The sequence below is a fragment of the Sesamum indicum genome, linkage group LG10, assembly GCF_026168435.1.
Source record: "Sesamum indicum cultivar Baizhima isolate 11 linkage group LG10, ASM2616843v1, whole genome shotgun sequence".
Taxonomy (NCBI): Eukaryota; Viridiplantae; Streptophyta; class Magnoliopsida; order Lamiales; family Pedaliaceae; genus Sesamum; species Sesamum indicum.
This window is the reverse complement of record NC_142666.1, coordinates 12768620-12782287: the sequence shown is the minus strand read 5'-3', so window position 1 is coordinate 12782287 and position 13668 is coordinate 12768620. Positions and strand designations below refer to the sequence as shown.

The window sequence follows — 13668 nt, the reverse complement described above, 5'->3', positions numbered from 1 at the left end:
CAACACAATTAATAAAATCAAATTTTATTAATTATTTCAGATTTTTCCATAATCGAAATAGCCCGTCATCATGGGTAGTCGTCTAGCAACAATCCACGACACTATAGACTTGGTGAATAATAGCGTGAACATATAAGCTACAAGTCCATAAGAGTACAATCCTATTGTCAATCGTCTCCCGGCCTTCGTTTAGGGCATGAAATTTGGTGTTGGTTCACATCCTTGACTAGGCAACTATGCTTGAAACTCGAGATGCGTTTACTCTATTGATCGTTGTAGGGAATTCTTCTCCATTGAATCTATCGCTATGGACATAGACTCGAAGAGTCTAAACCAACTTAGAGTGGATAGAAGATCTCGCTATCATATACTGACAAGGGACAGATCCTATCTCAGAATCCACCGTCCTCGCTACATACTTCGACTACACTAGATAAGACTTATGATGATCATGTCTTGCACCACAATCACCGCTTGCCAGATCCAAGATATATTCTTTGTATGATCGCTATTGCCATGATTCCTCAAGTTCGAGGATTAATCTCATACTATCTGAACTGGAATTTTCAATCATACCAACCAAGCTTTACGAGGTTCCCATATGACGATTCCCATGAGTTATTTCAGTCAGTTGACTATCTTACCAACTAACCCACTAACACTGCACAGACGACCTAAGTCTCCTGCCAACGAAAGACGACTGAAGTACTTAGTGCAAGTCTCTATAGGACCCCCGATGTCCTGTCTTGAGGTCCTCGACTTGAAACGTTTCAGACCGATCCTCAAGAGTTGGTCCCATAGCTTCCAAACCTATGCACAACTCAACTCCACGAGTTTAACCTTCCGATCTGTGGCATTTCATTGTGACAGTGAAACCTCGTTCAATATCAATGGTAAGCACAACAAAACACACTGCCAATTTGATGAATTCTTGCTATATTCATCAATTTAATATTATTTGATAAAGATCGGCGAATTGCAAACTACCAATCTAATTGGATTTTTGTCACCCATTCCAATAAGGAGTTAGTCATAACTGCAAAGTCTATGTGTAGCCCAACTATATGGGTTTAACCTTTCGGTTTGTGGGGATTTCGTTGGTACATTGAAACCCCGTTCAAATTAGAGGTAAGCACAACAAAATACATTGCCAACTTGATGAATTTTTACCGTATTCATCAATTGAATATTATTCAATAAAGATTAACGAATGACAAACAACCAATCCAATTGACTTTTGTTCGCCCATTCCAACATACCTAACTTCTTAACCTCATTCTAAATGAGTAAGACGTTACACTAAACATTTGGAACACATCAAAACTCGTACTGACCTTTGAGCTCGTTTTAACGAGTCATACCCCTTATGATCTCGAAAAATTGAATATCCCAATTACGTGAAATCTCAAATTTAGTTTGAACTCCACATCAAATCATAGGGCTCCAAGCAATGATTTGAACTGATGGCCCACATCTCTTTTCCTTATGTCTGTAGGAAGTGGACTAGCCCAGGAAGTGCGGTGGAAGCGTGAAAAATTAAAAAATCAAACAATAAATCAAATAAATTTTGGATCAATGGGTGTATCCTTGATCTTTTTCTGGGAGTTTGGTGTACAATAAAGCAAGAAGGCTATAAAATTCACGAGAAAACAAATAAAGAAGGGACGAAAAACTAAAGTAGATGTTACCCCTTGTTGTTTTTTCGTTCGGCTTCAAGCGTTGATTCGGTTCGGCTTCTCGGTCCAAGATCTCGATCCGGAAATCCTCTAAAAACTAACACACTGCCACTGAGCGAGTGATTTCGTGCTAGCAAAACCACCATAGAAGCAGAAGAATCAGGAATAGTTATTGATTGACGTTTGATTGCGAGCCTAACCTCAAAATTAAAATCCCTTAATCCAATTAAGAGATCAAGCTTTTTTCATCTCTCCATCAATTTATGAATCCAATTCATAAATTGGACCAAGCCGAATAAAATTAATTCAATTAATTTTAATGACCAACTTAAAATTCTAACTAATCCATTAATTAAATTTCAAGTCATCCATCCAATGGATTGGACCAAATAAATGATGCAATCATTTATTCTCTTCAAGAATTAGTTTAATTCAATTAAATTAATCCGACCCTTTTAAAATTAATTCTAAATTAATTTCATCACATTATAGTGGTAGGGTGTGACTTTTTAAGTTCACCCTCAGCTAGACTTGGGCGTGCCCAATGCAATTAACTAAATCCATCTTAAATAATTATTTTTTATTATTCCATAACTAGAAATGGCCTGTTATTATGTGTGGCCCTCTAGCAACAGTCCATGACACTAGACATTAGATGATATAGATGAACATTCAGCCAACCAAATTTATACAAGTAAGGTCCTTCCATCGACTGTCTCCCAAACTTAGTCTAGGCTATGAAATTGGGTGTTAGTTCCCATCCTAAACTAGATATCTATACTTAATAACTCGAGACTACTCGTTTACCCTACTGAATTATCACGGGAAAACCCATCCCTCTTATTCAATTTATGTGTCCACAGATTCTTAGGGAACCATATCTCAAATCGTATAGGAAATGCTACTATCATGATACTGACAGGGGACAGATTTTGTCTTAGAACACACCGTCCTCACTATATTCACTGACTGCACCAGATAGGGCTTATAACGTCCATATCTTTTGACACAAACATTTCTTCGCTAGATCTAACCTACATCCATCATGTGCATGTGAGTGTCATGATTTTTCAAATCCACAGACTAATCTCATACTATCGAAACTAGGAATTCCAGTCATACTGACCAAACTTTTAGAGATTTCAATATGACGATTCCCGCGAGTCAGTTCACTTAGAATCTTGCCAACCAGTGTACTAAAACTACACACATGAACCACTTCTCCTGCCAATGAAAGACGGTTGCAGTATTTAGTGCAAGTTTCTATAGTACACTCAATGCCCTATTTCAAAGTTCTTGACTTGAAACGTTTGAAATCAATGCACGGAGGTTGGTTTTATGGCCGCGAACCGATGCAAACCCAACCTCTTGGATTTATCCGTTTGGTTTGTGGGCTTTATTGTGCAGTTAATGATATTAACAAAATAAATAAACACAATAAAGTACAATGGCAATTATTGAATATTACTTTTATTTAAAAACATAAACATTATATTACATCAAAATTGTCAGAAATAGTTTATAAAAGTCCATTAATTTTTTAGTCACCTATTCTAACAATGTCTTATTGGATTATAATCCAATTGACTGACACAGAGACCTGTACCTCTAAGGTATGTAAGGTACTCTGGACACCCCTTGGAGGACTATAATACAACTAATAGGATAAAAATAATTCCAAGTGATGTGAAGTTGCATAAGCCATCCGTGAAAATTTGGGATACAATTTGCTGCGGGCAGGCGTCACAAAATAGCACAAAACTAGTGACTTATTTGGGATGGTATTTGCTACGGAAGTTGGCACAAATTTTGGGATGGTTTTACAAGAGCATGTCTTTTCTTGATAAGTATAAATTATTACATAGAAATAATAAATGTGGGGTAAAATTAAAAATTTATATAATTTTTTGATAATGTTAGTATTTTCGTCCAAACTCTAGTGAAACGGTAGTCAAGTATAAACAATGAATTTCTGTAAGAGATGTGAGTGTAATTTAAAATTTTTTCGAACGAAAGTATAATTTCTCATTTTTAGAGGAGATCTAAGTGTAATTAAAAATATAAATGATTAAAAAATCATATATCCAATTTTAATACACCTCAAGTGTTGAAATTACCTTTGAGTCCATCATATTGGAAGAAAAAGTTTGCCTTCTATACGTGATTTAATTAGTTTTAATTTGTCTTTTAATCTATTTTACTCTTCAAATTTTTTGCTTTACACAATAATTCATTTAATTAATTTTTATTTTTCATGTGACCTATTTTTAATACAACGAGTGATCTAACTAATTTATGTCTATGTTAGAAAATTTTAATGCATTAAATTCTTTCAATTTTCAAGAATTTTTGTAGTCATTTCTTGTTATATATGATATGGGTACTTTTGATCTAGTAAGAGTGCTATATTTATAAATAAAATATAAAAATTAATATCAGTAAATAAATATTATGTGAAAAGTAATTAATAAGTGTAACTGTAGATAATGTGATCACCTAAATTTTAAATAAAAAAAAAAGTACAATGCAATCCCTTTACGTGGGAGATAATAGACTTTTTTTTAAAATTAAACTAGATAAGGTGGCACGCAGCGCACATTTATTTTAATAATACTTTAAATTTTTTGATGTTTATAATCATTCCTTTATATTAAAATTTGTCATTTTCCAGACAAACTCACATGCAAAATTATTTAGTAACTTATTTTAATATATTAATTATTGATACACATTTTACTCAAATTAAATTAAAATTTAACACTTTATATGATATATGTTATATTGATAACTATGAGTATACATAAAACAAATACTATTATTTTATTTCAATTAACAATAAACTTAAAAAAAATTGGATTAAATTTAATTTTTGTGTCCATGTAATTGCATGGAATTAATTTTCTAAACAAACTTCATTAAGTAGTTAATTTAACATGAGTTGGGAAATTGAAGGGTAATTTTTTTATATTATAATAATTTAGTATAGTGGTATTATAATAATTCTAAAGAAATTGTGGCTAAAGAGCGTGGGTAAAATTGAATTAACTTGAAGGGTATTTTAGTAAAATATAATTTTTGATGTAAATGGTATGATAACCACCCTTTTGTATCTATAAGTCCCACCTTCTCCCTATAAAAGTATAGATTGAATGTGCATTGCCATGTTTCATATTTAATTCTTTTTTTGTGCCTATTAATATTTTCTTAGGAAGTAAAATGCAATTAGCCCAGAGTTCAAAATGACCAAATAGTCATGAAAGAATGATTATCTTTGACTTGGTCGTTTTGTCCTTTTTTTTCCAGCACTTTTCCTCTTTGTATATTTCCTTGTAGCTTTGCATATCATTCATACAAATATATGTTTATATATATATATAAAACATATTATAATAAAAATAAAGAAAAAACAGCTTGATTAGCTGATGCAAATCCGTGTCTAACCACCTCATCTTACACATTAAAAATCTGCTAAACTCTCTCTTCCTTAATCGTCACACGCCAGCTTCCTGTTTGTTATTCTCTCTTTCATTGTTGACTTCTGAACTATATATCAAACCCCACAGTTTCCCTACTGATCCCTTTTCAGTTTCTTCATCGAAGAAGAAGAGATTTAACACTTATGGGACGACAGGAAACAAGAAAATCACTGACTGATGAATATGAAATCTCAGACATATTGGGAAGGGGAGGATTCTCAGTTGTGAGGAAAGGTACACATAAGTCCAGCATTGGAGCAAACAAGCATGTAGCCATCAAGACACTGAGAAGATTCAGCCCTTTTACGCAGCCGAGGAATCCCAAAAGCACGGTCCCCGCTACCAAACAGGCCCTGATATCAGATGCATTGCTGACGAACGAACTCTTGGTGATGAGGAGGATAGTAGAAGACGTGTCGCCTCATCCGAACGTTATCCATCTCTACGATGTTTGTGAGGACAACGGTGGGGTTCATCTTGTTCTTGAGCTTTGCTCAGGTGGTGAGCTTTTTGACAGAATCGTGGCTCAGGAAAGGTACAACGAAGCTGGAGCTGCAGCTGTGGTTAGGCAGATTGCGGGAGGGCTAGCAGCGCTGCATCGGGCTGGTGTCGTCCACAGGGACTTGAAGCCCGAGAACTGCCTGTTCTTGAGCAAAGATGAGGATTCTACGTTGAAGATCATGGATTTTGGACTGAGTTCTGTGGAGGATTTCACTGATCCGGTTGTGGGACTGTTTGGCTCCATTGATTATGTTGCACCAGAGGCGCTGTCCCGTGATAAGATTAGTCCAAAGAGCGATATCTGGTCACTTGGCGTCATTCTGTATATTCTCCTTTCAGGGTGAGATTTTCTCAACTTTGCTGATCTAGTAGACCTTTTGAAGATGCTCAATGCACATATAATGTTTGATGAACAATTAATTAACTTCTTTATTAGCATAGAACATATATATATTTTAAAACAAATTAATTGATGAAAGAATGAGAGTATGTTGCAGTTTTCTTCATAGATTAGCAATGAGCACTTACCACCAGTATAAGCTATAGCCTGTTAACGACAGAGGCGCAACTTTATTTCCTTATACACTTGTCAGTAAAATGGGTGTGAGGCGGTTAGTCCGATGCTATTTACGTTGTTCTGAGCTAAACGATGGTGCTAATAACAAATGAAGACAAACAGAAAAGAATAACTCCCCTGCTATATTCAAATGATTTATCATAAGATGGAGGCTAAAGACTGAACATTTTCCTCACCTATATTGTTATCTCAAGAATTGAAAATATTTATTTTTGGCCATCCCCAAGTTGTACGTAGTAGTAGCAAAACATAAGATATTCTTACATATCTGTTCTTATCAGGTATCCTCCTTTCATTGCACAATCGAACAGGCAGAAGCAGCAAATGATACTAAATGTATGTTCTGTCTGTCAAACTTTCCATGTACGTTAATCGAATATAGATATCAGAATTTAGTTTCTCGTTATCCATTTTCCATGTGTCTGGTGCAGGGGCAATTCAGCTTCTATGAGAAAACATGGAAGAACATTTCGTCCTCAGTAAAAGAACTGATTACTATCCTTCTGAAAGTCGATCCGGACTTGAGACCGAGTGCTGAAGAGGTCTCATAACTGCACTACTCAAACAAGTTCGGTCAATATACACATCTAGTTTTGCTAGATATCGATTGTATGATTCATATAGAAACCGCCCTGGAAAGTAATCAAGAAGATGAAGTAATGTTCTATTATTTTTCGTATAGACTAACTATACTATGTTTTTCTGAAATGTAATAGATTCTTCGGCATCCTTGGGTGACTGGAGAACTGGCAAAGCAAGAGCAGATGGATGCTGAGATCGTCTCCCGGTTGCAGAGTTTCAACGCAAGGCGCAAGTTCCGTGCGGCTGCAATGGCCAGTATGCTAAGCAGCAGCTTTTCCTTGAGAACAAAGAAGCTCAAGAATTTGGTGGGCTCTTATGATCTTAAGCCTGAGGAACTCGAAAAACTCAGTGTAAATTTCAAGAAAGTGTAAGTAATGTTGTGCTTTTTCAAGAATTTGGTGGGCTCTTATGTTCTTAATTTCTTGCTGTCAGCATATGCGCAACATTACTTAAGACATTTATCGGTTATTTTAATATAGTGTTTGCCAAACTGCAGATGTAAAAGTGAGAACGCAACGTTGCCTGAATTTGAAGAAGTTCTGAAAGGAATGGAGATGTTGTCGCTCGTCCCTCTAGCTCCTCGCATCTTTGATCTGTTTGATAACAACAGGGATGGGACAGTTGACATGAGAGAAATCATCGGGGGCTTCTCCAGTCTCAAATATTCACAAGGGGACGATGCACTACGACTTTGCTTTCAGGTTCCCTCTTGCTCTCTTGAGATAATCTTAGCTATCAAACAGAGAAAAAGCAAATCCGTCCAAGTAGAAGTTCTATTCTGCTTTAAGACTATGGTTTCTTGAGAGATTTTCATCTGATTGAAAACCAGAGATATTAGACTAAAACCAAACTTAACTCAACCATTGATATCCTTTAATGTTCCTCTACATGCACAACAAAAGGGGTGTTTGGAATAGTTTAAGTTAAGTGCTTATGAGCTTCTTGATGAAAATAGTACTTCTTGATTTGGAGCTTGTGGTTTTGAACCATCTGAAGTAAGCTCATTTAAGCCAAAAGTTGTAAGCTTCTCCCACCAACTTCTACGGACCAACTCAATCACTTTGTTTTTTCTAAAGAAACTTCGACTTTCACAGTAGGCCAACTTACACTTTTTCTACAATTTATTTTCACCGTAAAAATAAAAGCGATTGCAAACACCCCCTAACGTAGGCTATCCAAAAGCACATCCTCTTTGACGTAAAGTACTCAAGAAACGACCATTTTTGAAAATATAAGGGAGCCGACCCTAAGGTCCTTTTATGTTAGAGTGAACTCTTCTCTTGTGATGATCAGATGTACGATACAGACCGGTCCGGCTGCATCAGCAAGGAAGAACTGGCATCCCTGCTAAGGGTAATTGATTACTGAGCCTCTACTTTTTTCATATCTTAATAGTGCTTCACATTTTAGTAAAGTTGCTTTATACTAACGTTCATCATCTTGATGCGCATGCAGGCATTGCCTGATGACTACATACAGATCGATATCACAGAGCCTGGTAAACTAGATGAGATATTTGACCTAATGGACGCCAACAGCGACGGAAAAGTTACATTTGAAGAGTTTAAGGCCGCCATGCAAAGGGACAGCTCTCTTCAAGATGTAGTCCTCTCCTCTCTACGCCCGAATCAATCTTAAATCAGGATGAGTCACTAGAGTTTCTTGATAAGAACTGTTCTTTTATGCTATTCACAACATATAATTTGCTAGCGTTCACAGTTTCACCAAAAGCTATTTTAGTATCACACGGCTACGGTGTCATTCGTGTGAATGCCAACTACTAATACACAATGCAAGCCTCAATCTTGAGTGTTACAGTTTATAACTTTTGAATACAAGACAAGTTACACAAGCTAATCTATATCTATAGTTCCATATCTATATCTATATCTATATATATCGATATAAGTATAAATGACCGTAGAAGTTTCTTTATTTTTGGCTTATCTAAATTAACCTTGTAATAATATTATTCCTAAGGACAATTATGTAAAATAATTAACTTTTAACCTATACTTTACATTTATTATTTGCTCTTTGATGCACCCTAATTATTGGACTGGGCCCATAAACAAAAACAGATCAGCCTAGCTCACCCATCAGTAGGAAAGAAATGTGTCATCGTATAGTTGGACGGACACGTTATATAGCTTACCAACACATCCGGACACGTTATACTAAAATATCCTACCTTTGACTTCAAGTAAATCGATAACAGATGAGTTGGAAATACACGACTAATGAATTCCTGGATTTTCAAGTAGACATGACAAAACTCAGTCCATATAACATATCTAAGTCAAATTATAATAACAAACATTTTTTTTCTGGGTAATAGCTAATTCAGAGGTCTTTCAAATGGCGTAGAGCGCTCTACAACAACCCCCGTATCCTGCTCTGTGCACGCCTATAAATAGAGGGCTTGTACAGTCATTTGATGACATCAACCCTCAATCTCACACTCTCATTTCTCTCATTTTTTAAGGATTATGTGGTACGGCATGTGAACACGCAAGCGAAAGCTGTGGCATAAAACGTATACAATAATTAAAATTAAAGTATAAAATAAACAAATCCAAGGGGTTTACCCTTGGAGTTCCCGAGCATTCGATGTAGAATTAATAATAAATAATAACATAAAGGGGCTGAGGTAAAACTACATAAAGAAACCGAAAAGGAATCAAGGAACGAAATTCTACCTTTGCCGGAATCCACCTACTTTAAACATTCACGCGAGGCTCCAACTCAGGAACCGTTTAATTCGTCCATACCACTCTGGTACTAAAATTCTAATGCTTCCTTTACTAGAAGAAAGCAAGAGAAAAGAACTCCAAGAAGTTGGAGAGAGAGGGGCGGCCGAGAGAGTGAGACTAGGGAGGGAGATTATTTCTTTTCGTGTTGTTGTCATTGTGTAATAATATTATTCCCAATAATATTCTGTACAGTAATATATATATATATATATATATATATATACCTTGTATAGATATACATAAATGTGTCTAGATACATTTATTCATCTATAAGTTAAGTCTTCTTAATTCCAAATCAAGAAGATAATTAAATTGCACTTTCCAATAATTTTCTTTCAAAGACTTTTTCAATGCGCTCAATTACGGTGTGTTAGCTGATATTTATGATTAAAAAAACAAGGCGCAATACTTTTTATTTAAACCCAACTTTTAAAAACAAAATCCACCTAATTGAGCCAAATATGTATTTAATCTAATTAAATACATAAGCCCACATTGCCTCCATTAAATAATAAGGTCCAAGTTATTAAATAGTAAGGACAAACGCAATATAAATTAATCCTATTAATTTATCCTTGGACCTTTCACTCAATGGATTTCTCATTTGCAAGTAATTCAATTACATGTGGAATTGATTCCAAACATATTCCATGTTCTTTCCCGATGAGTTGTGTATGACTCTTTAGGTTCACTTTTCAACTAGACTCGTGGCTAGTGTCTAACACTATTATTAATTAATATAATATAATTAATAATTCTTGATTAATCCTTAATCAAGAAAAGTCGTCAAGATGAGTACGCATATTCTTCCATCATTTTAAATATATTTGACACTATTTTAAGAAATGTTGGAAAGCAGAACACCGCAACTTTCGGGAAAATTGGAAGAGCTTTACACTGAAACATCTTTCCCTAGTAAATTATTTTTATTAGAAATGTTTTTTAGATATAAACTTGATTTATCTAAAACTATTGATGAAAACCTAGACGATTTCACAAAACTAATTCAAGATATAAAACTCATTTGTGATAAAAACATAGATGATTAGTCCCCAATTGTTTTGCTAAATGCTATTCTTGATGCTTAAAGTGATGTTAAAGCAACAATAAAATATAGTAGGGACAATGTTAATTTAGAAACTGTTGTTAATGGCCTAAAGAGTACAGAAATGGATTTAAAGGCAAATAAGCCTAGTCAAAATCAGCATGAAATAAATTATGTAAGGGGTAGAACAAAGTCTGGAAACTATAGTTACAAATATAGAAAACATAGCAGAGGAATAAGTAGAAATAAAAGTTAGAGCAAGTCTAGGACTAGGGATGAGAGAAATAAAGATGATAAAACAAAAGAAAGAAGATGCTATAACTGTGGAATAAAAGATCATTATATAAAATATTGTAGAAAACCAAAAAGGGATAATAGGGATAAAAAATTATAATAATCATAAAGAGGATGTAAATAATTAAATTAAATATCAGATTTATTATTAAAGAAAAACTAAATTTTATTATTCTAATTAACATCAGATTTTTTTCTTAAAAATTGATTAATTAGGTAAAAAATAGAATCGAAATAGAATTTCGTGTCCTGAAATTTTAGTTTGATTTTGTATGCTATGAAGATGAGGGGGAACCCCAAAAAATCCCGCATCGGCCTGTTTCTTTCATTTATGCAAAACAAACAAACAAACATTGTTATGTAAATCATATAGAAAAAAGATAAAAACAGTCAAAAAATATTTATTAAAACTATATTAGTTTTAATAACTAAGAGTAAAAGTTACTGCACAAGTTCAATAATTTCTATACTATTTACTAAAAAAGCTTTTCAAAAAAGTAGTTAGGGCCATAGTTAAAATTGATGAATAAAAATTAATATGTTGTAGCATACACGAGACATTAGCACTTATCAGTACTTTCAGAGGAACAGTATTTCCAATCTTTGTCTTGAAGTTGTTCAAGCAACATAGATACAACAGTTGCATCGGGTGAGAATCCTTGTCTGCACATTTCATCCAAGAACGTGTTTGCCTCGGCAAAAAACCTTCTTTTAAGCAGACCTTGAATACAGACGTTATATGTCACATTATCAGGTGCACAACCACTGTTTTCCATTTCCACAAGCAAACGTTTTGCCTCCTCTACATGTCCTTCTTGACATAGTGAACTAATAATGATAGTATATAATTGAACATTAGGTCGCAAACCTTTACAAGGGAGGCTATTGAAAAGATCTCTTGCAATCTCAACTTTTCCATCCTTGCACAACCCATGGATGAGTATACTATATGTAGTTATGTCAGGATTAAAACCTTGTTCTTCCATTATGTGTAGGAAAGAAAATGCTTCAACAATCTGCTTGTTCATGCACAATCCATTCAACAAGATATTGTAAGGCACTAAATTCGGAATTAGATGCTGATCTTGCATATCTTTGAAAAGCTTCAATCCATCAGCACATCTACCTGCACCAAATAATCCTTGTACCATGGTGCTATAGGTAACTACATTGTAATCTAACCCTTTACGAGGAACTTCGAGGAAAAGGCCCCAAGCTTCCTCTACCTTTCCATTCTTGCAATATCCGTTGATCAAGCTACTATAGCTTACGATAGAAGGCTTCAAACCTTTACCTGGCATCGAGTCAAACACTTGTCTTGCTTTATCAATTTGTCCAACCAGGCTGTAACCATCTACGAGAGTATTGTACGTGACAACATTAGGAGAAATGTTTCTCTGCATCATAATTTCAACAACACCCTCAGCCTCTTTGACCAGTCCTTCCTTGCAAAATGCATCCACCAATATATTGAAAGTAATCACATTTAGAGATATATTCTGATCCACCATTTCAGTAATTAAGTTTTTCGCCTCTTTCCATCTACCGAAATTGCACAAACCCCGAAGTATAGAACTATATGTGACAATATCGGGTGAAATGCCCTTGTCAATCATTTTGGCTAGGAGCTGGAGCGCATCATCAACCATGCGATCCTTGCACAAACTGTCAATCACTGTGTTATAAGAAGAAACATCAGGTTTGCAGCTTGTCTTTTCAAATAACCGAAGCAAATCATATGCAGTGAGAGTGTGTCCAGCTTTGCATAGCCCATTTATCACAGTAAGAATAGTAACTTCATCAGGTTCACAGAGTTTCAGCCTCAATAACTTTTTGAATAAGTTTTCTGCCTCGATGACCTTATCATCTAAAAAGAGCCCTTTTATGAGTGTGTTGAAAGTAATGATGTTTGGCTCGTAACCGCGCTTGAAGAAACTGCCCAAGATAGCAAATCCAAAGTCTACTCGACTGAGAAGGCAATAGCAATTAATCACGATAGTCAATGTATACTCGTCTATAGGGGCACCCCATTCACGCATTTCGTCGAATACATTAAGGGTAACAGAGTATTTTTTCATCTTGACAATAGAAGTTAATAGTTTATTAAACTCAACAACACAAGGCTGCGGGCGCATTCTGAGCATTTGACGAAACAAGAAAACAGCATCATCTACTTCATGAATACAACTGAAATCTATTCTGGGGTTTGGAGAAAAAGGCATATTCTTATGGCTGGGATTACGAAAAGATGAAGAGAGAAAAGAGAGTGGAGAAGTTACAGTACCTCTCTTGTTTGCAGCAAATCCTCTACGAGTAACAGCCATTGTAGAAACTCTCATCTTCTCCAGAATCCAAGAAAAGGAAATAATTCTCTGCTGTTTATCAACTCATAAAGTCTGCTTCACAAGGGCAGAGCTATTCAGGTTCTGATAGAAAAGTTATAATCAACTGAGACAGCGACTACTTAAGGGTATAATTTCAATTTTTGTATCCAAAGTATATCTTTTTTTGAATTTTGGTATCCTATATTTTTAAATAATTTTTAAATAATCAGATTTGGTATTTAATATTTTTATTTTTCATCCGCTTTAGTATCGGCCATTCAGTTAACAGTTAAAACAAACAGTCAACTCCATTTTTTAGGGAAAATTGGACGGGAGTTTATCTATATAAGGGTATATTTGGCTATTATTTTTATTCGACGTACAAAAAATTTCTATTTTGCTTCATTTTGATTTTAATTTTATAATTGATGACAATAATG

At 34.8% G+C, this 13668-nt stretch overlaps 2 protein-coding genes across 3 annotated transcripts; one reads left to right on the top strand and one right to left on the bottom strand.

Moving 5' to 3' along the window:
* Window positions 1-5158: 5158 nt before the first annotated feature.
* Window positions 5159-8669, top strand: LOC105172213 (calcium and calcium/calmodulin-dependent serine/threonine-protein kinase). Its single transcript, XM_011093584.3, has 7 exons — window positions 5159-5993; window positions 6512-6566; window positions 6662-6772; window positions 6947-7179; window positions 7309-7513; window positions 8106-8165; window positions 8268-8669. The coding sequence occupies exons 1-7, from the start codon at window positions 5296-5298 to the stop codon at window positions 8448-8450; spliced, it is 1545 nt and encodes a 514-aa protein (XP_011091886.1). The 5' UTR covers window positions 5159-5295; the 3' UTR covers window positions 8451-8669.
* A 2736-nt stretch (window positions 8670-11405) lies between these two features.
* LOC105172251 (uncharacterized) lies at window positions 11406-13364 on the bottom strand. Of its 2 annotated transcripts, XM_088885681.1 has the most exons (2): window positions 13189-13362; window positions 11406-12579 (listed from the first exon to the last, which is right to left on the bottom strand). In XM_088885681.1, the coding sequence occupies exons 1-2, from the start codon at window positions 13241-13243 to the stop codon at window positions 11465-11467; spliced, it is 1170 nt and encodes a 389-aa protein (XP_088741807.1). In that variant the 5' UTR covers window positions 13244-13362; the 3' UTR covers window positions 11406-11464. The 2 variants fall into 2 exon arrangements, with proteins under 2 accessions (XP_088741807.1, XP_088741806.1); XM_088885680.1 differs by having other exon boundaries at window positions 11406-13364.
* Window positions 13365-13668: the final 304 nt, after the last annotated feature.